This window comes from Rattus norvegicus, chromosome 1 (genome assembly GCF_021556685.1).
Source record: "Rattus norvegicus strain SHRSP/BbbUtx chromosome 1, alternate assembly SHRSP_T2T, whole genome shotgun sequence".
In the NCBI taxonomy this organism is placed as follows: domain Eukaryota; kingdom Metazoa; phylum Chordata; class Mammalia; order Rodentia; family Muridae; genus Rattus; species Rattus norvegicus.
The window spans coordinates 3,821,361-3,844,360 of NC_141534.1; the positions used below are offsets into that span (position 1 = coordinate 3,821,361).

The following is a 23,000-nucleotide window of genomic DNA, read 5'->3' on the forward strand; positions in this document are numbered from 1 at the left end:
TTACTACACCGAGACCTTGGAGGACAGAGGCCTTGTGGTGTAGGCCATGAATGGCAGAAGACTAGAAAGGCCTTATACATATCAGCTGTCTACCTCCAGGATCAGGTCTAACCTTGGCTGTGCTTTAGAAGTGTACCTCCAGGATCAGGTCTAACCTTGGCTGTGCTTTAGAAGTGTACCTCCAGGATCAGGTCTAACCTTGGCTCCTGCTTTAGAAGTGGGCTAGCTCTGTAAAATGTGGAAAAGGTCCACAATTTTAACATGTGAGGCGTAGACCCACCCCTTAGTCATAATTTCATGCAGTGCAAAGTATGCTACTGTTGGCCTGACTGAAAACTACTTGGGGTGGAAGCCATCACATTCTAAAGCAGAGGAAAATAGCTTCTGAGCACAGATGGAGGCTATCTCCTCCACTCCCACGATGTCATTAGACAGCTTTCATTAGGGGAAACCACTCATAAATGGGGAGACTTCCCCCAACCTGGTCTGGGAACACTGTGCAAATCAGGAAGGCATGGCGGGGTGTGCATTTGGGCTTCTCCACAAGGGAATATTGGGGCCCAGAAGAGAAAAAGGCCCAGGGGGTGGAGGATATGTTAGAAGAAAGTGGTCCAAGAAGAGGATTCCAGGGTTTCTAGAGGACCATGCCTGGGGAGAGAGGCAGTTCAAGGCCAGGCCAGGGAGGGATGGGAACAGATAGGGAATCCTGGAGGTCATTGGCTGTCATCTAGAGAGGGAGAAGGAAATCCCAGAAGTCACTGCTAGGCACACAGGGCCAGGGACAAGTAATGGGTGCAGGCAGGAAAGCTGGAAGGACATCAAGGGAGAAGACCTTTAGGTAGAGAAGCTCAGGACTTGGAATTGCTCCTGTGCACTGAAAGTTAAGCGAGAGCCTTTCTGGTCAGACTAGGGAGCAGGCGGGGCAGCACATGGATTCCAGGACTGCATGTTGACCACTGGTCCTGAGACTGGTGTGGAGACACAGGCCTATGTTGCATCACAGGAAGGGCAGAGGTTGTGGCCTTGTGCAGACTGGGACATAAAGCAGTGTCACTGGACCTGAGAGGGCTCTGGGCTCAGCTCAGGGAGTCGGGAACAGTGGGCACAAGCCACTGCAGGCTGCAGGAACCATACAGGTTCCACACCCACGTGGCAAACTCCTATGTGTCCTTTAAAGCTGGGCCTGAATACCCCTACTGGCGCCAGGCGGCTCTGGACTGAGGGATGTTACTCTATGTACTTGGTTTATTTTTATATCACCCTGTCCAGGGCTGGCAAAATTAATTTTATATCTACACATATTTAACATGCTCAACATTAGAAAAAAAAATCGACGTTCTAAGCTAAGTCCTTTGTGTTGCCATCTTTCTCACAGAAGATACTTTATCCTAGAGGAAAAGCTACCTTAAGGCAAGAGCGGCTGACAAGCAAATGAAAGGTAGGTCTGAAAACAATACCAGTTAAGGTCGTTGCTATTTCCAAGTAAACAAGCAACAATAGAGGAAAGGGATAAAACACACACAGAGACCTGGCGCCTGCCTCTGCCTGCCCCCCCCCGCCCCCCTGTGTGTGTTTGTGTGCGTGCGTGCGTGCGCAAGTGCATGTGTGTTAGGCTGTCATCTAAGCATTCCTAACATATATTGGGGAGGTACCAGGCTGCAGTTACAGGGTCCCATCAGCCCTTGCAGGAATATATTCCTCTAAATCATTCCAGGCTTCCGAGAGCAAAGACAGAGGCTCTTCTAGTCAGTGACAATTTTCCACTCTGCCCCATAGCCACTGACACCTCATCGGTTGTACTAAGGATCTAGAACTACTCTACCTCCTTCCACCATCAGAAAGGTGCCACATTCTTTGGTTAGCCAAAGGTGATCTGTAGATTTTTCTTTTTTTCTTTTCTCCTAGTGCTGGGACTCAAACCCATAGCCTCATGCTGCCAGGCAAGTACTCTACCACTAAGCCATACCCTCAGACCTTGTGATGACCGTGTGGTTTTATTATATAAACTTTACTTTGACAGCGACCATTTACAGATCTTATCTTCAAGCTCTTGCTTTCAGCAGAAACACACTGTGAACATGTGACAACCATGAGCCCGTGATTAGGAAGAAGATTTTTTTTAGAGGAACTCAGCTTTGGTGTTTTGTGGTGGTTCTGGGAACTCAAGCTTGAGTGTCACCTCAGTTACTTAGGGTGGTAGTGCTGTATACGGGACTTGTTAACTGTGGGTGGGTTATACAGCACCTTTCGAGCCTAGGTTCCTTGTCTAGAAACGGGAAAGAAGATCTGCTTCCCCAACTCAGAGGATTCACTCAAGAATCCAGCAAGGCTGTCTATGTGGAAGTGCCGTGTGAGCTTTTGAAATGCTATGCACATGATTCTTCTTTAGAAGCTGCGGCTGGCTTTGTGATCCAGGACCATACTCAAGAGAGGGCAGATCATGAGTCCGCTTGTTTGAGTTAGGATAGGCACAGCCAGACACACACACACATACACACACACACACTCACTCTCTCTCTCTCTCTCTCTCTCTCTCTCTCTCTCTCTCTCTCTCTCACACTGATATATACACACAAAGATATACATATTCACAGACATACACACTCATTAATATAGATACATACACAGACACATGGACACACATACAGACCATAAACACACACTTATATGAGAACACACACTGACACACACAGATACATATACACACAGTGACACACAAATAGACACACACACACAGCCAAACACATACATATATAGTCACACACAGAAACATGCACATACACAGAAAAGCACAGACACATATATAGACACACACACACATGATCCACTGCTAATATTATTGGAATCCGAGCTTAGGACTCAGCTAATGAGAATTATCTGGAGAATATGGATAGGAGATGACACACAAGAAGAGAAGGATCATATAATCAGCAATGATGATTATCTAGAGAACTCCATTGATTCGGCAGCAACAGAAAGTATGAAATGGAAATGGAAATGAGAGATGAGACAGCACCTGTTTAATACGAGTATTATAGACTGTGGAGATGTGTCTTGAACTAACAGTAGAGACACACGTGTGCATAAACATCACACAGAGACTAACTGGAGTTAAATATATTTGATTGTGAACTCCTACTTATAACCTGCAACACCAGTAGTTTCCATAAAATGCAAGTCAGATGTATAAAATTAGTGAAATTTCAGGTTCTCTGAAACCCAAGACCCTTAACTGGACCCCTAGCTCCCATAGTTATGTTCAGACAGTAAGAGGGACTCCTTGGTTCTGCAGAGTTTTGACTGGAAACCATGATTATCTCCTGGAGAAAATAGAGCAATGCTGCCTCCTGCTGGAGAAAGGCTAACAGTGCATTATAACATTCTGACGGATGCGTGGCTTTGAAAAACAAACTGGCAAGACAGAAACCATGTCTCCCTTTAATTCAAATAATAATAAAAAATATTTGGGCTTGCATGATCAATTAAATAGCAGGCATAGTACAAGACCCAAAATTCAGCACCAGTTAAGGGGAACTGGCCCCAAGTCAAATCTCAGTGGTGGACTTCATTTCAAAGTCCTAACTCGTGGATATTTCTGGTAAGAATTCAGACTGTTTAAGCCAATCCCTACTGACTGGGATGATGTGTGCTCGTTATCCTCTGATCAGGCATGCCAATGTGGCAGTGTTTCCCGTTAACATCCTCCCTCGAGAAACGTGAAGTTCACCAGAAGACAGTGCTTCCCCTTTCCTAAGGCAGACATACAGAAGTGGCAAGTCTTCGAGGCAGAAGAGCCCACAATCACAGATGAGCTGTGACTGATGCACCAAGATGACCCCTCCCTGTTTTCTTCCCTCAGTCTTGCCCATTCGCTTTGCCCACTCGACTCACCCCACCCCACACCCCCATGCACACACACCCCTCTCGTCTTCTGCCTTCCTGCAAGCTTCCCTCCTTTTCCAGCTGTAGAGATTACTGAGAAATCTAAAGTCACGGCTTTCCAAAGTCACGCCTCATGATAGATCATTACCAAATGTTCAGTGTATGTTAAGGACTATGGATCTTGCCTTGACTAAGTCTTACAACAACCCTTTAAGGCAGGCGCTATTTATGCACGCTATACAGATGGGCGAGGCTGAGGTGGCATACCTTGCCGTGGCCATACCATTACTAAATGAGGCTGTTTCCTAACAGCCTTTAGTTAATCACTATGATATATTCTCTTTTTGATGGACACAGAAGGTGTGGAGAAGGAAGAATAGAAATGACCAGCAGGGAGATCTTTGACTTGATCACCCAAGTAGCAGCATTCCCGAGGAAGGAGGGATTCTGGACAGTGAGCTCTCTCTAGCCTATAGTTCAGATAGGGATGGTCTCCGTCACTACACTTGAGGCACTGTGGACTATCCAGGACTATGAGAGGACTGTGTGAACTGGAGGTCGAACAAGGATCGAGAAAGCACACTGTATGAGACTTTAGGTCTCCGTGAGACAAACCTCAAAGGTCACACGGTGAGAATGTTCAGGTTACACAGCCTCAACCGTGGCAGAGAATACGCTGGAAGGGCTTCCTAAATCAGCTTGGCACTCTTTTATAAGAATGACTTTAAGAAAACCAGAGGAGGGCATTGGATCCCACTACAGATTGTTATGAGAGACCATGTAGTTGCTGGGACTTGAACTCAGGACCTCTGGAAGAGCAGTCAATGTTCTAATTGCTGAGCCATCTCTCCAGCCCTCAGGAATGACTTTGGTTCTATAGAAACCAAGCATCCATCATTTAATATTTGTTTTAATTCTGCTGGATATTTTTTATTGTTAGATTGGTGAAAACTAGAATTTATCATGTGACACACCATTTAAAAATTTTTTTCTGTGCATTTGTTGCTTCTAATAGATGCTCTCATTTGAATACTGCAACGCAAATTAACTCACAAACACTGCAATACTGATCAAGGGCCCTGAGGGGTGGGGTGGGGTCTAGTGGTCACTTATATACAAGGAACAAACAAACGAACTACCTGGCACAGCATTTGATTTGCCCTGTGTCAGCACTATCTATAAAATGTGTGAACATCTTTTCTAAAGCAGTCCCTCGTGAATGAGTTTAGTTTGAGTGGTCAGTACTTAAATCAGCGGTTTGGAATTTATTCTGATAGTTGCCAACTGTGTTCTCAAGGCCTCCCATAAATGCCCGGTGAGCTTCCCATCATGCTCCATGGTTCACACTTGCAATGGGAACAAGAAGATGAATTCTGAAGTAGTTTGAGTAATGGGGAGCATTTTAAACACAAGGTAAAACGTGGGTTCTCAAGCTCTTGAAGAAAGGAAGTTGTGGGTTTCACTAGGCTGTACAGTTCTGTCGCCCACTAGGTGGCGCTATTGAACAACCGTACCTTGGTTACTATTGAACAAGACTAACTCAGCTACTGGTCCCACCAGTCCTGCTTCTATTACCTGTAGTCAGGTACTCTTTGTTTCTTAATTAACTTGCTTATTTATTTTGGCTATTTACCACCACTGCAATCGGCTTACAAAATCAGGTCTAAGCGGTATCTGTTAGCTCGCAGCCTGCTGGGTTTGTTTGCTCCTTTGTTTTGGTGATACTGGGGCTCAAATTCTGCACCCTGTGCACGGTAGCCCAGTGCTCCATCACTGAACCAGCATTTCAGGTTTCTGAGAGTTAAGGAAAGGAGACACAGATACATTAAAGCACACAGCTCAGAAGTCCCGCAGTCTTTCTCTTACTTTCATAGTAAGAGGCTTCGTATACGAGGGGCTATAGACTTCTCTGGGTCGGCTTCTGTTTCAATTTCAAAGGGGGCGGGGGTAAGGTAAGGACAGTGGGGATTCACCAATAAGAAGTAGGGGTGGTTCGGTCCCCACAGTCCCCAGCTCCGAAAAAAATAAGAACCAAAAAAGAAAAAAAAAGAAGTAGGGGTGGGTGATGGTCAGTTCTCACTGGAAACCCGGTTGGGTTGAGTTGTCATGAAGACGTGCTTCCTGCAGGGTCAACGGAGGAGGGAAAACCACCCACTGGTGGGTGGCATCATCCTAAGGGTGGGCGTCCCAGACTGAATCAGAGGAGACGGGCGCCTGACCACTGGCTCTTACCCTTCTCCTTGCTTCCAGGCAGCTGAGGCAATGTGAACGGCTGCCTCGTGCGCCTGCATATTTCCCTCCATTGTGACCGCAGCATCTCTAACCTTGAGTGTCCCCACCATTGTGACTGCAGCATCTCTAACCATGAATGTCCCCACCATTGTGACTGCAGCATCTCTGTGAGTGTCCCCTCCATTGTGACTGCAGCATCTCTAACTGTGTTCCCATCACCATGACTGTAGCATCTCTGACCAAATTAAAACTTTAAACTTATGTTTTCCAGTGCTGGGGATCATATCCAGGCTGTGGGAACGAGCTAAACCACTGAATTGTGCTATCAGCCCTAAAATTCTTGAATGGGGGAAGCACCAGGATTCTAGTGGGCCATGCATAAGAACGAGGTGGCCTGGTATGAACAGGTGAAAGAGCTACGCTTCCTTCCACCTGTCTGACCGTTAACCCACTAATTCAATCAATCACAGTGACGGACACCTTGTACGGCACCTTGTGTTTGCAGAAGCCTAAATATAACAAGAGGCTGGTCAGGAGTGTCTTTTCAACCAACACTCTCTGCCTGGAGAGACACGGGGACTATGAGGATAGGGGAACTGTGTTCTCACGTGGCCTTCATTGTCATTTTAAGGGAACAGCAGAAGACAACGACAGGCATCCACAGTACACGGAAGTTGCTGAACTCTTGGTCCATTTTGTCATGCACACACTTCACAGCAGCAGAGAGCTAATCTGGGGTCATAAACTGGGGTGTATAAAGGTATTGTCACAATTTCTACTCGGTAACTTAGAACAGAGAGCAGGGGTCTTAGGGACCCCCTCCGTACCAGAAATTATTCTTTTTTTTTTTTTTTATCACATTGCTTTTGGAAAATTGCTGGGGCACCCCAGATGCATCCTGAAAAGCAGAATCGATGTACCACACCATGTGACCCTGTGGAGCAGCTGCACTGGGCTTCTGGAAGCCTTTCTTTCTACTACACAAGAACACCAGATGTCCCTGACTCCTTCTGAGGCCTTTACCATGTTGTTACTGCCAAAATCAAAGAGGAAGGAGCTTTAATTTACTGGTGGGAAGACTGTAGCTGTAGGTCAAAGAGCTAAGTGTGACCCAGTCTTCACAGGTCTCTTCTGCTTTAGTGGGTGTGCTTTCGGATCATGAGATCAAGGCCACCGTTTCGGGGATGGCATCCGTTTAGCTGAAGAAAATAGAAAGCTAATTCCAGCAACAGCTAGGTGCATGCCCCTTTGGATACACTTGTCATTGGTGGTTTATATGTGTTTAAAAACAGTCGCAAATGGCTTTATACTTGTCACTTAACAAATGTCTGGATAAATATGTGTCACCAAGATTCAGTCAGCCCTTCATCAGTCAACTGTACCTATCTATCTATCTATCTATCTATCTATCTATCTATCTATCTATCTATCCATCCATCCATCCATCCATCCATCCATCCATCCATCTATCTATCTATCTATCTATCTATCTATCTATCTATCTACCTACCTCTCCTTCACACACACAAACAGACACACACACACAGAGTGGGGAGAGGAGGAGGAAGGAGAGGAAGAGACAGACAGAGACAAGACAGACAGACTGAGGAAGGGCCCATACAAGAATGACTGAAGTCTTCCTTTAAAGACTCTAATGTAGGGTAAGCCCTCTCTAGAGCTGCACAAAGAGCGGGAGGCTCACAATGTCTTACAGAACGGTCATCAGAAACAGCACCATGCCGGCATCCTTCCCATTCAACAGACATAAACTCCTGCATGCGCCTCTTGTTGGAAGGACAGAGGGAGCTCTAGTTTCAAACCTAGCTACTGAAGACTCATTATGCTTCTAGCTCTTCAAATCGATTTTGCTGATGGGAAGACTCTCAGCAGGCCTCACCTTCAGGTTTTCTGGTACATTTTTACATGCAGATAAATTAGATTTTCATTTCTGAATGAGAGAGAGAATGGAAGACTTTTGAAGCACCTGTCAGCCTAGCTACCCAAATAGCAGGGCCCCAGTATAGCAGGAAGGGATCCCCCAGGCAAAGACAAGTTTGCCCAGGCCCTGGGAATACAGATGTGGTTCAAAGTCCATCCCATTGTCTGCAGTCTTTGGGAGTGTATCCTATGCTATTTCTACCAGACCATATGCCCTCTCCCATTCCAGCGCAACAGCACAACACCACAAACCGATCGGGGAAATAAATATGCAAGACTCGCCGTGCAGAGCAGATTAAGGAGCACAGGGAAAAAAGCGTGGCAAGAAAGCATCTTTCTCTCCAGCTAAATAATAATGAGAGGGAGAGAAATGATGGATTTCTGAAAGTAATTATGCTCACAGTGACACCGCGGGCTGTCCTGCGTGTGATCGCCTTGCCGTTCTCTATTTCTTGTTTCTATTCTGGGAGCACTTGGTTTGTGAGAGCAAAATCTTAGTTGCATTTTCAATTGGCTTCCCTATCTAATCTACTTCCGGGACTTCACACTCTACAGTGTTTTGTCCATGGCAGTTGGAAGCAGCTCTGGTCCCACTGCTGTTTGCACCCAGGAACTCCAGGTGCGTGCACTTATCCTAGTATCACTTCCTCCGTTCACCCCAGGAACACGCTTGGGATGAGCTGGTGGGGAGAATGTGTGAACTTGTGTCTCTTAAGGAGAGGGGCATAGCCATCAGGATGCTAACCATGGTGAGTCTGTGCTTCACCTTAAAGCTTCCAGAAGCTTGTGCTTCTCCTCTGTCTTTGAAAGCCTGGGAGACACAAGGCGTCACACTGTATTTCCATCTCCCAAGTCCTTGTCAGAAATAGGAAGCTTTAAATGGGACCCTACGGGGGAGAGGGCTTCCAATGGCATTACCTGGGTCCTTGTAGATGCTGAGCACGCCCTTGAAGTAATGAGGTAAAAATCTCTCCAGTAGAAGCAGCACATCTTCCAGCTCCTCCAGAATCCCCACGAGCAGGAAGTTTTCATTCACGTTCAGCTTGGCCCGCTCCAGTGCCCATTCGCCAGGCTCCCTTGACGAGACGAGAAAGTTGCTTTACATCAAAGGCCCATGATGGGCAGCAACAACCCATGTAGCTCGTTCTAAAACAGTTCGGTCTTCCCCGATTTCCCTAGCTGAGGTGTTTTTCACATGTGCACATGGGAATTGAACTCAGGACCTCTGGAAGAGCAGTCAGTGCTCTCAACTGCTAAGCCACCTCTCCAGACCCTAGAATGGCTTTTGTCGCTGGCTATATCTTTGTAGTGATTAAGACTAGCGCCCAATGGCAGCTGCTAGTCACTGCATCCTTTTAAAGCATTGACCATGTTGGTTTTGTTTGTTTGGGTCACAGAAGGCAAAGGAGGGCCTTTCTTTACAGGTTCAACTTGGAATTTGAGCAAGCCAAGGTCGCTTGAAACAGCACCAACAGCAACCCTTTCCTGCTGCACAGAATCAGTGTCAAGGTTCAGAAAAGTGACATTGGTGGAGGGAATACGAGGAGTTGGGGGGCACTTAAGTACACTGTCCAAAGAGACCCATTTTAGGGAAAACACCTCCATCATAACGAAAAAGGAGTAAATTAACCTCGAATCCTTTCAGCAGCAGACTGATACACTGAGTGATATTAATCATCAATGTAAATACATGGGGAAAAGACTGCCCAAAGCCAGGACGTTGACAACGCCTAGAATTTACATTGTAAGTAGACTTTCATGCTTCAGTAAGCTCAGCAAAAACAACACTCATCATTAAACAAAAATGAGAACGTAAAAAAAAAATTAATAAATCTGAGAATGTGTCCCAGTTTAAAGTCAGCGATGCCCCGTGGCAGGAACACAAACCAGTCTACTCTAGTGGATGTTTTCCCAAAGGAGAACAAGGTTTATTTCTGCCACATAGTGATTCATTGTTGCAACCCTTTCTCTTCTAGGCTGTAGACTTGTCCTTAGAACCGCAGATCTGATTTCAGCTATGGTTACTTAGTACCACCAAAGGAAGGTACTAGGAATGCTTGTGCCTGCCCTGGGGTATGCTGCCTACCCCAGTAAGTCACTGCGTAAACAAGGTCTGTGCTCAAGTCAGGCCAGCTTGTTCATTGGAAAGTACGCTCTTCTTTCTACAGCATTGGGTCTCAACCTTCCTAATGCTATGGCACTTTAATACAGATCCTTATGTTGTGGTGACTCCCCCCACCCCAACCACAAAATTATTTTTGTTGCTACTTCATAACTGTAATTTCCTTACTGTTACGAACTATAATGTAAATATCTGCATTTTCTGGTGGTCTTGGGCAACCCATGTAAAATGGTCAGTTGACCCCCACAGGGGTTACCATCCCTTAAATTGAGAATCATTGTTCTACGGTCCGTATCTCATTAGAGATGCCATCAAACCTGAGTGTTGGACCTGATGTAGCTTTCCAGAGCAGAGATGGGTAATGATCACTGTGGAGGAGCAGGCTGGCCACTGACTCTGGTCTCCACTGTCTTGTAGGGTGAGGTAACATCTGTGTTTTAGGTAGGTGAATGGATTTGGTGAATGGGTGTCCCTGTTACGTATCTCTGACGCTTGCCTCACAGAGCCTCACAGTCCCTGTGTGACACTCAGAATGGCAAATGATATTCTAGGAGAGCTACTGCAGTCACGAACTAAATCCCAGAGGGTTGAGGGGCTTCTTGCAGAGGATTTGCAGAGTGCCAGTGCATTGGGGAGCTTCCCCAGTACGGTTGTATGCTTACCTACATCTGGGGTGCTGTCCACAGAAATACGGGATGATGTAAAATAGCCTGGGGTTGGAACACTCGGGGTAGTTTTCCAGAATGCACTCATTGATGTCCTAGGAGAGAAGACACAGCAATGAAGCACTGCGGTCTTAGCACAGCTTTGCTGAATGCCGCAGAATTTTTTTTTTTAAATCAACACCTTTTTACTACAAACTCTTTGGCAGACAGAATTCACAGACTTCCCAAGAAAACGTTCCCTTTGCGTCTCAGTGTCTGTGTACACTGGCCAGGTCTGTGCATAGCCTGGGCAGGTTGGGGTGTGCTTACTTGGTTGAATACCCTGTGTCCTCATCTGCTGCAGGCTGGGACTTTTGGTTGGGTCAAATGCATGCTAAGGAAATGTCTAATTCTTGTGCTTCACATTGGCTGGCTATCTGCCAGCCCACTGTCCATTAATGTTTATGGAATTAATCCAGTAAGTTTTAATTCTTAATGAATTTGGAGTTAATCACCTACTATTATTGCTAACCCTACATAAGTGAGTTTCTTTATGTACGCATACATCCGATAAATAATTATGGAGTCTCTAACGGTCTCATAAACGGTTTCTAAATTTCAGAGAAGCTTTACATTTTCTAAGGTTATATTTAAGTGAGAAGATGGCAGGGTTTGAGCATGTAAGCATCGTAAGCATTCCAAGGCAGCAGGGTGGTTCTCAGGTTTTCTCCTCCTTGAGGCTAGACATGGGTTCTGTTAGCACTATAGGGGTTTGCAATAGCCAGTGGTGGAACAGGAACAGAGTGGGTGTGGTTACAGCAGCCCCTGTTGGAGCGGAAGGGTGTAGAGGCAGGCCATTGGCTGCTTGGTAAAAAGGGGATGGAACGAGGGAGGGGCAAGTATGCTATGGGGTCTCAGAAGGCTATGCTCCTATAGGACTCCACAAATAACCCTGCAAGGTCAACCCACGGGAAACCATAAATTTCTAGTTCAGAAGGTGCAGTTAACTAGGTTTCTTTTCTTAGACCAAGGCACCTCCTGAGGGACTACAAGGGATTCCATTTGCGCCCATTAGGCTGATGAATGGTGCTCGTTACAGCCCTGCTAAGGAAATTCTTTGGAAGAAGTAAATAAGAGATGTCTCCCGCAGAAGGTCAAGGGCAGCACTCAGTATCCACTGCTCAAGGGCGGAGAAGAGAGGCTCAAGACTAGGACCTTCAGATCCTGACCAGTTGTGCCGTTCAACTGAGGACCGACTTGGTACGCAGGGGATCAGAATCTAAGCAGGTGTCTTGTTCTGAAGGGGCCCCTCGGTTTTGGGGGACAAGAAAGTCTGTGTGGAAGCACTGGTTTTTATATTCGGCGGGCGACTTTATTATGAGCATCTCTTTGTGGCGAGCCTCTTTTAGCACATACATATTGTAAAATGATCTCACAATTTTATCTTTCTTTCCATTCTTTTAACTTTTATTATTTTTTGCATATGGGTGTTTTGCCTGCCACATGTATTGCGCACCACTCGCATGCCTGGACGCCATGGAGGCCAAGAGGAAGTCGGATTCCTTACTTGGAACTGGAGTTGCAGACGGTTGTGAGCTGCTGGGAAGTGAGCTCAGGTCTTCTGGAAGAGCAGGGCCAGTTCCTCTATCATTTCTTTTAATGTTAATGACTTAAGTAGAAATGGCTTACTTTTATTTCATCAGGATTTTTTGTTTTTCTTAGTGTGTACAAAATCGTACTCACTTCTCCCCGATTTTACTTCCCTCTCAGAGACTCTCCCTTTTGCTCCTCTCCCTCCCAACACGCACAGACGCTTGCATGTATTTAAATTTAAAAAATATGTCCTATTTGGTCTTTCTTCCCCTGCACTCTGTCTTGTTTCTGTGTCCACTTAGAACTCTCTCCTCCAACCCATAAGTCCTTCTAGCTTTATATCCTAGATACACACATACCATGTACTTACACACACACACACACACACACACACACACACACACACACGTATTTAAATCTACATCTTCCATATTGAGAGAAAGCATCGTGTAATTTTAGTCTTCCTGAGCCAGGCTTATGACCTTTCTTAATTCATCTTAATGGCTGAATAAAATCTGTGTGTGTGTGTGTGTGTGTGTGTGTGTGTGTGTGTGTGTACGCCCGCACGCGTGCGTAGCCTATCACATTTTCTTTACTGGACCTCTGTGCTGCACAGGCTGCATCTCTTGGTTAGTATAAGGTGTGTAGCAGGAAACATGGATGTACGTGCAGAAGGCCCCAAGGGTGTGACGCTGCCTTCCGTTTCTTTGAGTATCTGCCTGGGCCTGGTGCAGCTATGCCACAGGGAAGTGCTAATTTTAGTTTTCTGAGGAACTCCACGCTGACTTCTGCCATGGCTACACCAGTGTGCGTTCCCGTCAGCAGTGTAGAGACTTCCTCTTTCCCACACTCTAGCCAGCATCTGTCTCTTTATGGCAGCCATTCTGACTGGGGTGGGGGCTAGGGGGGCTGTTCTTTTTTGCTATGCATGTAGTACTTCTATGATAAATGCATGAAAGTTCATTTTTTTAAAAAATCATTAAAACATACCTAAATTTTCCTTTTAAAAAGATTTATTTATTTTATATATGAGCGTTCTATCGGTATGTACACCTGCATGCCAGAAGAGGGCATTGGATCCCACTACAGATGGTTGTGAGCCACCATGTGGTTGCTGGGAATTGAACTCAGGACCTCTGGAAGAGCAGTCAGTGCTCTCAACCACTGAGCCATCTCTCCAGTCTCCTAAATTTTCTTTTAAATTAGAGTGGGAAGAATGAAGATACAGCCAAGTTGACTTGCCGTATTCCTCTGGACCTTGAATTCTATGCTCCTTGTAATGCCCACCCCTGCCTAAGGCGGGCTCTCTTTTACAGTGAAGACTTGATTCCATTAAAAATTTCCCAGCATTGGGGAAGTAGAGAAAATACTTCAAAGAGCACACTGAGGACACCTGGCCATTCTGTCTGCACTCAAAGCTGTAAGAACGTAACCTACCTAGAATTTATCCTAAACAAATCACATAAGCATTTGATTCAGAAGCTCAACAAATTCCCTCCAAAATGGCTTATATATTTTTGTCGCTTATAGTTTTGGGTTAGAAGGAAGTCTGAGTTCTGGTCTCAGGTCTTCAATAGCTGTGTATCCTTAGCAAAATGATGATGCCCCGAGCCCAGTTTCCTCATTCGTAGGACATGGTGGATGGATGTGCCTGGTCCCCTAAACCAGGCTCTGTATGGCAAAGAACTGGAAAAGGTGCTTATTCTTTGACTCAAGAACTATGTGTGAACAATTGCACTCATTCAGCGTTTCCCATCTATACATTTCCACCTCTCAGAGAAGACTGTTTCGGGAAAGTGCTAATGCTAGCAGACCCCACTGCAGCTTCTGTAGGTACCGCTGGCTAGTAGTGGGGTCCTGGGCAAATATTTATGCCTCACAGGCTCAAGTTCCTCATCTGTAAAATGGGGACAATATTTGCCCCACACGCACTCAAGTAAGATTAGAAGGTATGTATGCCCTTCATGTTATCTATCTACCATTCAGTGTTGGGGTCCAGACACCTCCCACACACAAAGGGCTCAGGTGCATATTCTACATTCCACAGCAGACCTGGCCTCCAGGTTATCCCAGCGTCCCTCAGTCCCTACTGGTTGTGGGGCATGGATGACCTACCCAGCCCTCTGCCTTGAACTTTCCACCCAAGGCTGAGATTTCCCTCCCCCAGAAATTCTTCCTATACAATGTAGACATTTTGATCTGCCCTCCCCCCTCCTCCCTTCTCTTCTTCCCCAGAGCATGTTTTCTCTTCCCCCTTTCTTCTGTCACCCTCCCCAGGGTGACTTCCCTGGCCTCATTCTTTGAAACCAGGGAACTAGCCCTGAGAGCAGCTTCCTAATAAGCCCGCCTAACGCTATATTCTAATCTTACTAGAATCGGCTCATTTCACCCAAAGAGAAATAACTTCTCGTAGCTAGTCATATTATGCGATCTTAACTGTGCTTTCATTCTTCTGGATTCCTTTTCCCTTCAGTGGTACATATAGGTTATGCGCAGTTTTAAAACAAGGACCTCTGCCAATTCAGAGAAAATAGGAAGAAAAATATGCAAATATGAAATGTATAATTTGTGGGGTTTTTTTTTTTTTTTTTGTGCGATTGGTTGGCAACAAACTAATAACACTGAGCAAAATCAGGCAAAAAAAAAAAAATCCCCCACCACTTTCAGCTTGTGACTTCCTACATGAAAGGCACAGACAATGTGGATTTAAAAAAAAAATAATAAAACTTTCCAATATAGACTTAAGAGAGATTGGGAGTGGATCTTCCCACTCTAAAATTACAGACATTAGAGGAGAGTTCAACGGTAAAGGACATGCAGACGGGAGACTTCTTGTTCGGGCTCTAACTGTGGCTTTAGAAATGGGAAAGGGAAGAATTGCTGAGCCCATTCACCAAGGCTTTAAAGCATTCTTGACCCACAGGTGAGCAGTGGCAGCCAGAGAACACATTTGATGGGTTAGTCAATTTAGATAAGTGGAATGAATCTGATCTAAGTCTTATTGCAAACACTGCCTCATAAGCTTTTTATTTCAAACCTTACAAAAAAAATGACCCGGACTGGAGGAATCAACCAGGACTTCTCAGTAAGGTTTTGTAGACTTCGAGGGGCGGGTGGCCATACGCCCTCATTTCCCAGTCCATGCTCCGGTCCTGCCAGAATCACATCACCAGCGATGCCTCCTTCCAGAGGGGGTGGGAGGTGTCCTCTGGAGCTGGTCTGCCCACAGCCCTCCAGAGAGTACCACCCTGAGGAAGTAGCTCTTTGTTCTACGACAAGTGTCATGGAGCAGTGCATACTTAACACCTACTTTGGTGTCTGTGTGGTCTTTTCTGCCACCTGAGACCCTGGCTATATGTTGGGATGCAGAGAAAGACTGCTCTGGGTTAAAAGGGCATCATTCTGCTTTTGATAGGAGCAATATTCCTATTTGCTGTGGGAACTAGTTCAGCTCAGCTCTGAAATCCTACTTTGCTTTGGTTGCTCTGATAAACAGTCTGACTAATAGCAACTTGGATAGAAAGGGTTCATTGGCTTCCACCCCCACATCAGAGTCGTCACTGTTCCTGGCTCCAACCCCTACATCACTGAGAGGAGTCAGGACAGGGACTAAAACCTGTTCCAGGCAACCCCATTCTAAGTACACTCAGGGTTGGAGCTTTGTGAACCCACTTAGTCCTTGCACCGCTGCCCACTTTTCTGTCATTGTAACAATGTACCGGAGAGAAACAATTAACAGAAAGAATTGTTTAGTTTGTTTCAGGGGCACTCTGAGGTTTCAGTCCATTGCTAGAGACCTGCAGAGAGCTAGAACACTACAGTAAGAGGGTGTAAAGGAACAAGCCTTAGAGCAGCCAGAAAACAGAGATGGTGGGAGAAGGGACTAGGGTCCCAAAATACCCTTCGATGACACATTCCAGATGACCTACATCCTCTACCTAGACTCTATCTTCTGACATTTCCTAGGAGTTCAAACAGCTGGGACCAAAGCCTTGTCAATATGTGAAATTCTGAGGAACATAAATACTTTGGTTTTGGACCTCCAGGACAAGAGACTGAGGTGCATATTTTACTTATCAAAGCAGACCTAGCCTCCAGGTTCTCCCAGCATCCCTCAGTTCCTACCTAGCATACTCTGCTCCAAACCCTAAACTTTCCGGCCCAGGGACTGGGCTGTTCTACCCCCAGAGGTTCCTGCTTATATAATCCAGACATTTTAGTAACCCCCCTTTCTGTGCAATGTGCTCTTTCTTTCTCTCTCTTCCCCCTCTCCTCTCCCTTCTTGTAGTGACTTCCCTGGTCTCCTTCCTTGGGGCCAGTGAACTCTCCCGTCCCAGAGCAGCTTCCCAATAAACCTGCATTTAATTTAATCTAATCTGGCTTGAATTGGCTCATTTCGCTGGTGGAAAAATAACTTATCAAACCTCCCTTATTATCTTAATGGGATCTTGGAAAATAATTAGTTCCTGCCGTCCACTTATATTCTTAAACTAAAAATGAGTTGCCGGGCATTGGTGGCGCACACCTTTAATCCCATCACTCAGGAGACAGAGGCAGGTGGATCTCAGCTCCAGGCCAGCCTGGTCTACAGAGTGAGTTCTAGGACAGCTTGGGCTACACAGAGAAACCCTGTGTTGAGAAACAAAAAAAACCAACCAACACTAACAACAAGAACAAGAAAAACAACAGCAGCAACCTTTGTACTGGTTTAAATGAGAAGGCTCCCCATCCCCAGCCTCAGGAATTGGAATACTAACTGGTAGTACTGTTTAGGGAGGTTTGGGGGTGTGGCCTTGTTAGAGGAAGTAAGTCACTGGGGGTGGTTCTGAGATGAAACGTCTCATTCCACTTCCAACTAGCTCTCTTCACTTTGTGCTGGCATTTCAAGATGGCGGTTCTCAGCTCACTGTTCCTGCTGGCCAGTCGTGTCATCCCACCATGATGGAGTCCTACCCCTCTGGGATCGTGATGCCAAATAAACTCTCTCTTCCATAAGTTATACTTGGTCATGGTGTTCTCCCACAGTAACAGAAAAGTAACTGGTACCAGTCCCCGATTTTAAGACTCCCAAATTGACTTTATCTTTCTGTTACTTTAATAGAGATACCAAGATGTAGAACTCTCAGCTCCTCCTGCACCATGCCTGCCTGGATGCTGCCCTGCTCCTGCCTTGATGACAAAAGACTGAACCTCTGAACTTGTAAGTCAGCCCCAATTAAATGTTGCCCTCTATACAAATTGCCTTAGTCATGGTGTTTGTTCACAGAAGTAAAACTCTAACTAGACAAATACACTTTGACTCAAGTCATGCTGCAACATTTTTACATGTAAAAATGTCTATAAATTTTAAATGTGTGGGTTTCTTTTCTTTTCTTTTCTTTTGGCATATATTCTTGCCTTGGTGGGAAATCTTTTTCTATCATGCCTATGGCAAACCAACGGGAAAATCTCCTCTCACTAAATCAGTCAGTTCATCAGCCACACAGCATGGCTGCCTCACCAGCAGGAACCCAGCTTCAGCCATGGTCCATATCTCAGAGAAATGAGGAAGCATGCTGAGGCAGAAGTTCCAGATAAGGCAACATGGGAAAACAGTACATAGACTAGTGAATGACTCTGGGCTCTTGCTGCATATTAGAAAGGCACATGAAATTCAAGCCTGCAAGAAGCAGTGAGGAGCAGACATTCTGGGCCTTTCACACACCCTCCAAGGGCAGCCCCAATCAAGAAAACCCTCCTTGGGCCAAACATAAGCGAAACCTATGAGGGCAACCTAACCATTCATTCTCTTACATGTCTAAGGAAAACCAGTTGTGCCTGGGATCAGTCATCATCTGGGATAGAATTCCTGCTGGGAGGATCGATTCTTCCTCCTGAGGCTTCAGGGTCATAACCAAGATCAAAAGTAGCTGTCGGGTAATATTCAGAAGGCCACTACAGACAGAAGACAAGAGATAAGTGTGGTTTGAACAAGACCGATGCTGAGGTCTCTACAGCTATGGAGCACGGGAAGGCGAGAGTCATGCGAAGGGTCTGTCTTGTATTTATGGCACAGGAAGAGAGCAAGAAATCTGACCGTGACTGTGTGACAGACAGAGGCTCTGACCACCTGTTATTCATTGGTCCTGGGATCTCTACATCATCATCTACTTGAGGTGAATGTCTTAACTATGATAACCATCTTGTTCGGCAAGGACAGAGCGTGCACTGTGTCACCAGGATTACCGCTCCCTTCTCTAACATCCATGATTGTTAGGATTAGTTAGGGTTTTACTGCTGGGAACAGACACCATGGCCAAGACAACTCTTATAAAGGACAACATTAATTGGGGCTGGCTTACACGTTCAGAGGTTCAGTCCATTATCATCAAGGCAGGAAAATGGCAGCATCCAGGCAGGCATGGTTCAGGAAGAGCTGAGAGTTCTACCTCTTCATCTGAAGGCTGCTAGGAGAAAACTGACTTCCAGGCAGCTAGGATGAGGGTTTTAAGCCCACACCCACAGTGACACACCTACTCCAACAAGGCCACACCTCCGAATAGTGCCACTCCCTGGGCCAAGCATATCCAAACCATCACAACGATGGAGTGGATCTTACTGTCACCTTCCCCTGTGCCCTCGAGGGGATTCGCACTCCCAAGGCATGTAGAGAGTCTATGCTGTTTTCAGCTTCCTCTCCTGACTCCCACCTATAGAAATGGCCTCTTAGGTAGAATGGCCTCATAAATGTGTGCATACTAAGAGATCTGACAAGGTGCGACTCCAGGATATGTGTTCATTGACTCAACAGAATGGTAACAACATGGGGAAGGGGAGGAAGGAAGGCAGAACTGCGTATCTAGCACCGCAGTCATAGAAGCTTGTGGCAGGGATGAGATGTATTCTGGGAAATTTACATTTTTTTATCTTGTCAAAGGATTGAAGTGTAGGGTATCTGGCAGGAAATCCTATTGCTTCTGGAATTTTTAGCCACTGAACTCTCTGCAATTCTATGGCTAAAACTGGGCCTGAAAATGAGAGACCTAAGACCACTAAAACATGTCATGCACACAGAGGGGCCAGTGTGGCTTGGGGTTGGGCAGGAAACTAGGAACCCTGCCCTCTTCAAGGTAAGCTATTACCTTTTGCTCAGATCTATCAATTGGGCATTGTATAACACCTTATCTGATGGAAAGTTTCAAAATCTGAAAATCTCTAGCCAGTAAACTGAGCTCGAGATCATTTGGTCATTCATGTGACCTATCTCTTTTCTTTTTCTTTTTAATTTTATTTTTCCTGGATATTTTATGTATTTACATTTCAAATGTATCTTCCTTTCCCTCTCCCATACCTCCTCCCCTTCCCCTTGCTTCTATGAGGATGCTTCCACTCCCACTCGCCCACTCCTACCTCAATGCCCTGGCATTACCCTACACTGGGGAAATGAGCCTTCACAGGACCAAGGGCTTTTCCTCCCATTGATGCTGGACAATGCTATCCTCTGCTACATATGTGGTTGGAGTCATGGGTTCCTCCATGTGTACTTATTGGTTGGTGGTTTAATCCGGGAGCTCTGGTGGGGTCTGGTTGGTTGATATATTGTGGATGCTTCATTCCTTCTCAGAAGGAAGAACAAAATACTCATGGGAAGAAATGCAGGGACCAAGAGTGGAGCAGGGACTGAAGAAAAGGTCCAGAGACTGCCCCACCTGGGGATCCATCCCATATGCAGCCACCAAACCCAGTCACTGTTGCTGATGCCAAGAAGTGCTTGCTGGCAGGGATTAGATATGAGAGGCTCTACCAGAGCCCTACTGATACAGATGAGGATGGTTGCAGTTAACCATTGGACTGAACAAGGGGACCCCATTGGCGGAGTTAGAGAAAGGACTGAAGGATCTGAAGGGGTTTGTGACATCATAGGAAGAACAACATGTGACCTATCTCTGTATCCCATTTCTGCCCAGCGTTTGGTGCAATATGATCCTGTTTTACAACTTGTGCCTGGGCTTCTGTCTCAGACGTCTTCTTTGTACCCCTGGTTCCTCTAGATCAGTACCCCTGGTTCCTCTAGATCAGTGGTTCTCAACCTGTGCATTGTGACCCCTTTAGGAAGTCAAATGACCCTTTCACAGGGTTTCACAGGGTTATCGAATATCAGATAATCTGCGTATCGGATACGTTACCTATACATTAAGATTCATAACAGTAGCAAAATTACAGCTATAAGGTAGCAACAGCAATAATTGTATGGTTGAGGGTAACTACGGCATAAGGAACTCCACTAAAGGGTCGCAGCATTAGGAAGGCTGGGAACCACTGCCGTAGATTCTAGAAGAGGGTTCTTTGCTTTTATTCCTGCCTCCCAGGTTAGGAACAGATTCTTGTCCCTGAATATCATGTCTATTGCTGGGCATGGGTAATAGCATAAGCTCTTGAAATGGCCATCTCCTGGATTCTGGGCATTTTCTGGATGCCACTAACCCCATACTGTGTCACTTATACCTCAACTTGCCAACTGCCTACTGTGGCTGCTGCAGTGTGGACATGAGGCTTTTGGGTTCCACCCCAGGACTGACCCCCTCCACCTGTGGGAGCCGGCGACTGGAGGGCTGAGGAGGTACCGTCTCATTAACCTGTCGTGACTCCTCATTCCTAGGAATAAAGCATGTCTCGTAGGAAAAAGAGAACAGCAACAACACCAACAACTCCAGGGTTTATTGTCTTTTTCCTTCCTAAGTGGGGTACAGGCTATCGAGGGTTCTGTTATTCCCACCTAACCTCTCACGAAAGAGGCGTCACCTACCCCAAGTTATCAGAGTGAAGGGTCGCTTTCTTCCATGCCCAGGAGTAGTAAGAGCTATGTAGCACCCCTAGAATCCCAAGAATCATAAAAAAGCTGGGTGGGGTGCTATACGTGCTCAAGGCTGGAAGGCAGGGACAAGGGGCTCCTGGGTATTTGATGGCCAGCAAGTTTAGCCTACCGGTGAGTTCCAGTGGCTTGGTAAAACATGCTGCAGAGCAATTGAGGGAGACGCCTGAGGCTGACCTCTGACCTTTGTGAGCATACACACTAGTGTCCTTTCCCAACACACACACACACACACACACACACACACACACACACACACACACAGAGAGAGAGAGAGAGAGAGAGAGAGAGAGAGAGAGAGCATAGCATCTTTTACTGAGAAGAAATTTAAGGCCCAGTGAGATGGGTTTAGTATGAAGACTCATGTGTGCCTGGCTGACAGTCTGAGTTTAATTCCTTAGAACCCATGAAAGGTGGGAAAAAAGAAGAACCAACTCCAAATGTTACCCTCTGACCTCCACATGCTCACCTCAAACCCAATACCCCCGCCTCTCTTCCCTCCCCCCTCTTTCTTATATATAAACACATTCACGTACCAGATCATACACACAAAAATAATGATTTTGGTCTCTAATGTCACTACTGCATATTTCCAGTGAAGTGTACTAATTCTTGGACTAGTATTTCAGTTGTCATCACGTACTGTGAATGAATAGAGGCCCTTTGAATCTATAAAAAGCTAGAGACCCCAATCTGGCCTTCAGAGAGGCGCACTGCTGAAAGGTGGGGTGCTAAGCTTGCTTTCCTAAATGAACTCTCAAAATCTTCAGGAATGCTACCTGCCAGATCCAGGCGCTGTCCCGGGCTCCAGGGTAGGAAGGGCAACTAGGTATGTAGACTTTTGCCAGCCATGTGGTTATTTTATTAAGCAAATCAGTGTCTACAGATTCTAGTCTAAACCCACTGGTCCCGGCCCGGTTTTGTACAAACATTTTCAAAGGTAAAGTGGAATACATTAGCAGTCACTAAAATCTCATAATTATAATGATTTTGGCGGGTAACCCCTTTCCTACTGCATCTGTCTCAAGCATTAACACAAAGAATGTCTTTAAACAGAGGTCAGCGCTGGTGGGAGTTGCTTATTAAACCATTAGAGATACTCTGTACCAAGTGGGATTTTTGAAGGACCTTCCTCAGACAAGAAATGTCTTGGTGAAAACACGCAGTGCATAAATTTGACAGAATCATCAAATGGGAGGACTGAAATTTAGGAACTGGTGGAAAGAATGCTGAACAAAAAGAGGTTTAAACTGGCCCTGGTGGCAAAGGTCTGTACTCTCACCTATGTTGAAGGGTGTGAGTCAGGTTCCAAGTTCAAAGCTTGCCTGGGCTGTAGAGTACATTCAAGCCTGGGTAACTTATTAAGACCTGGTCTCAGAATAGACGATCAAAAGAGGGTTGGGATACAGCCCAGCACTGGCGTGCTTGTCTAGTGTGTGAGGCCTCTGTTCAGTTCTAATATTGACTTTCTGTAGTCTGTGGCCCATTTTAAATGGAAGACTCTTTCTCCTGTTTCTCTCCCTCTTCTGTCCTTCCTTAGGAGTTACATGGTTACTACCTGCTGGATCCCTGAGCCCTTAGTCCAGAGCCAGGTGTTAGTACTTCTCAGCCCACACATGAGAACAAGGAGCAGAATGTACACCTGTCCTGAAGCAGCAAACCAGTCTGCTCCTAGCTGCAGGTCTGAGGCACTGTTCCTCATCTCCTGAGGCCTCGGCTTCATAAGCCCACAGCTGCA

General features: G+C 45.9%; 1 protein-coding gene and 1 long non-coding RNA gene across 3 annotated transcripts in view; one reads left to right on the forward strand and one right to left on the reverse strand.

Moving 5' to 3' along the window:
- LOC148006820 (uncharacterized) overlaps nt 1-23,000 on the forward strand; it is a 98,115-nt gene that overhangs the window by 65,709 nt on the left and 9,406 nt on the right. Inside the window, exons 1-3 of one of the 2 annotated variants that reach the window (XR_015648992.1) lie at nt 11,753-12,078; nt 17,513-17,611; nt 18,214-18,566. This is a non-coding gene — a long non-coding RNA (uncharacterized LOC148006820). Of the gene's footprint in view, nt 1-11,752; nt 12,079-17,512; nt 17,612-18,213; nt 18,567-23,000 lie in introns of those variants that run through there. The other variant, XR_015648993.1, reaches the window with a different exon arrangement.
- Nucleotides 1-23,000, reverse strand: part of Ust (uronyl-2-sulfotransferase) — a 297,439-nt gene that overhangs the window by 34,687 nt on the left and 239,752 nt on the right. Inside the window, 2 exon segments of the mRNA NM_001108458.1 lie at nt 8,971-9,128; nt 10,837-10,934. Of these exon segments, the coding sequence (NP_001101928.1) occupies nt 8,971-9,128; nt 10,837-10,934 (256 nt within the window).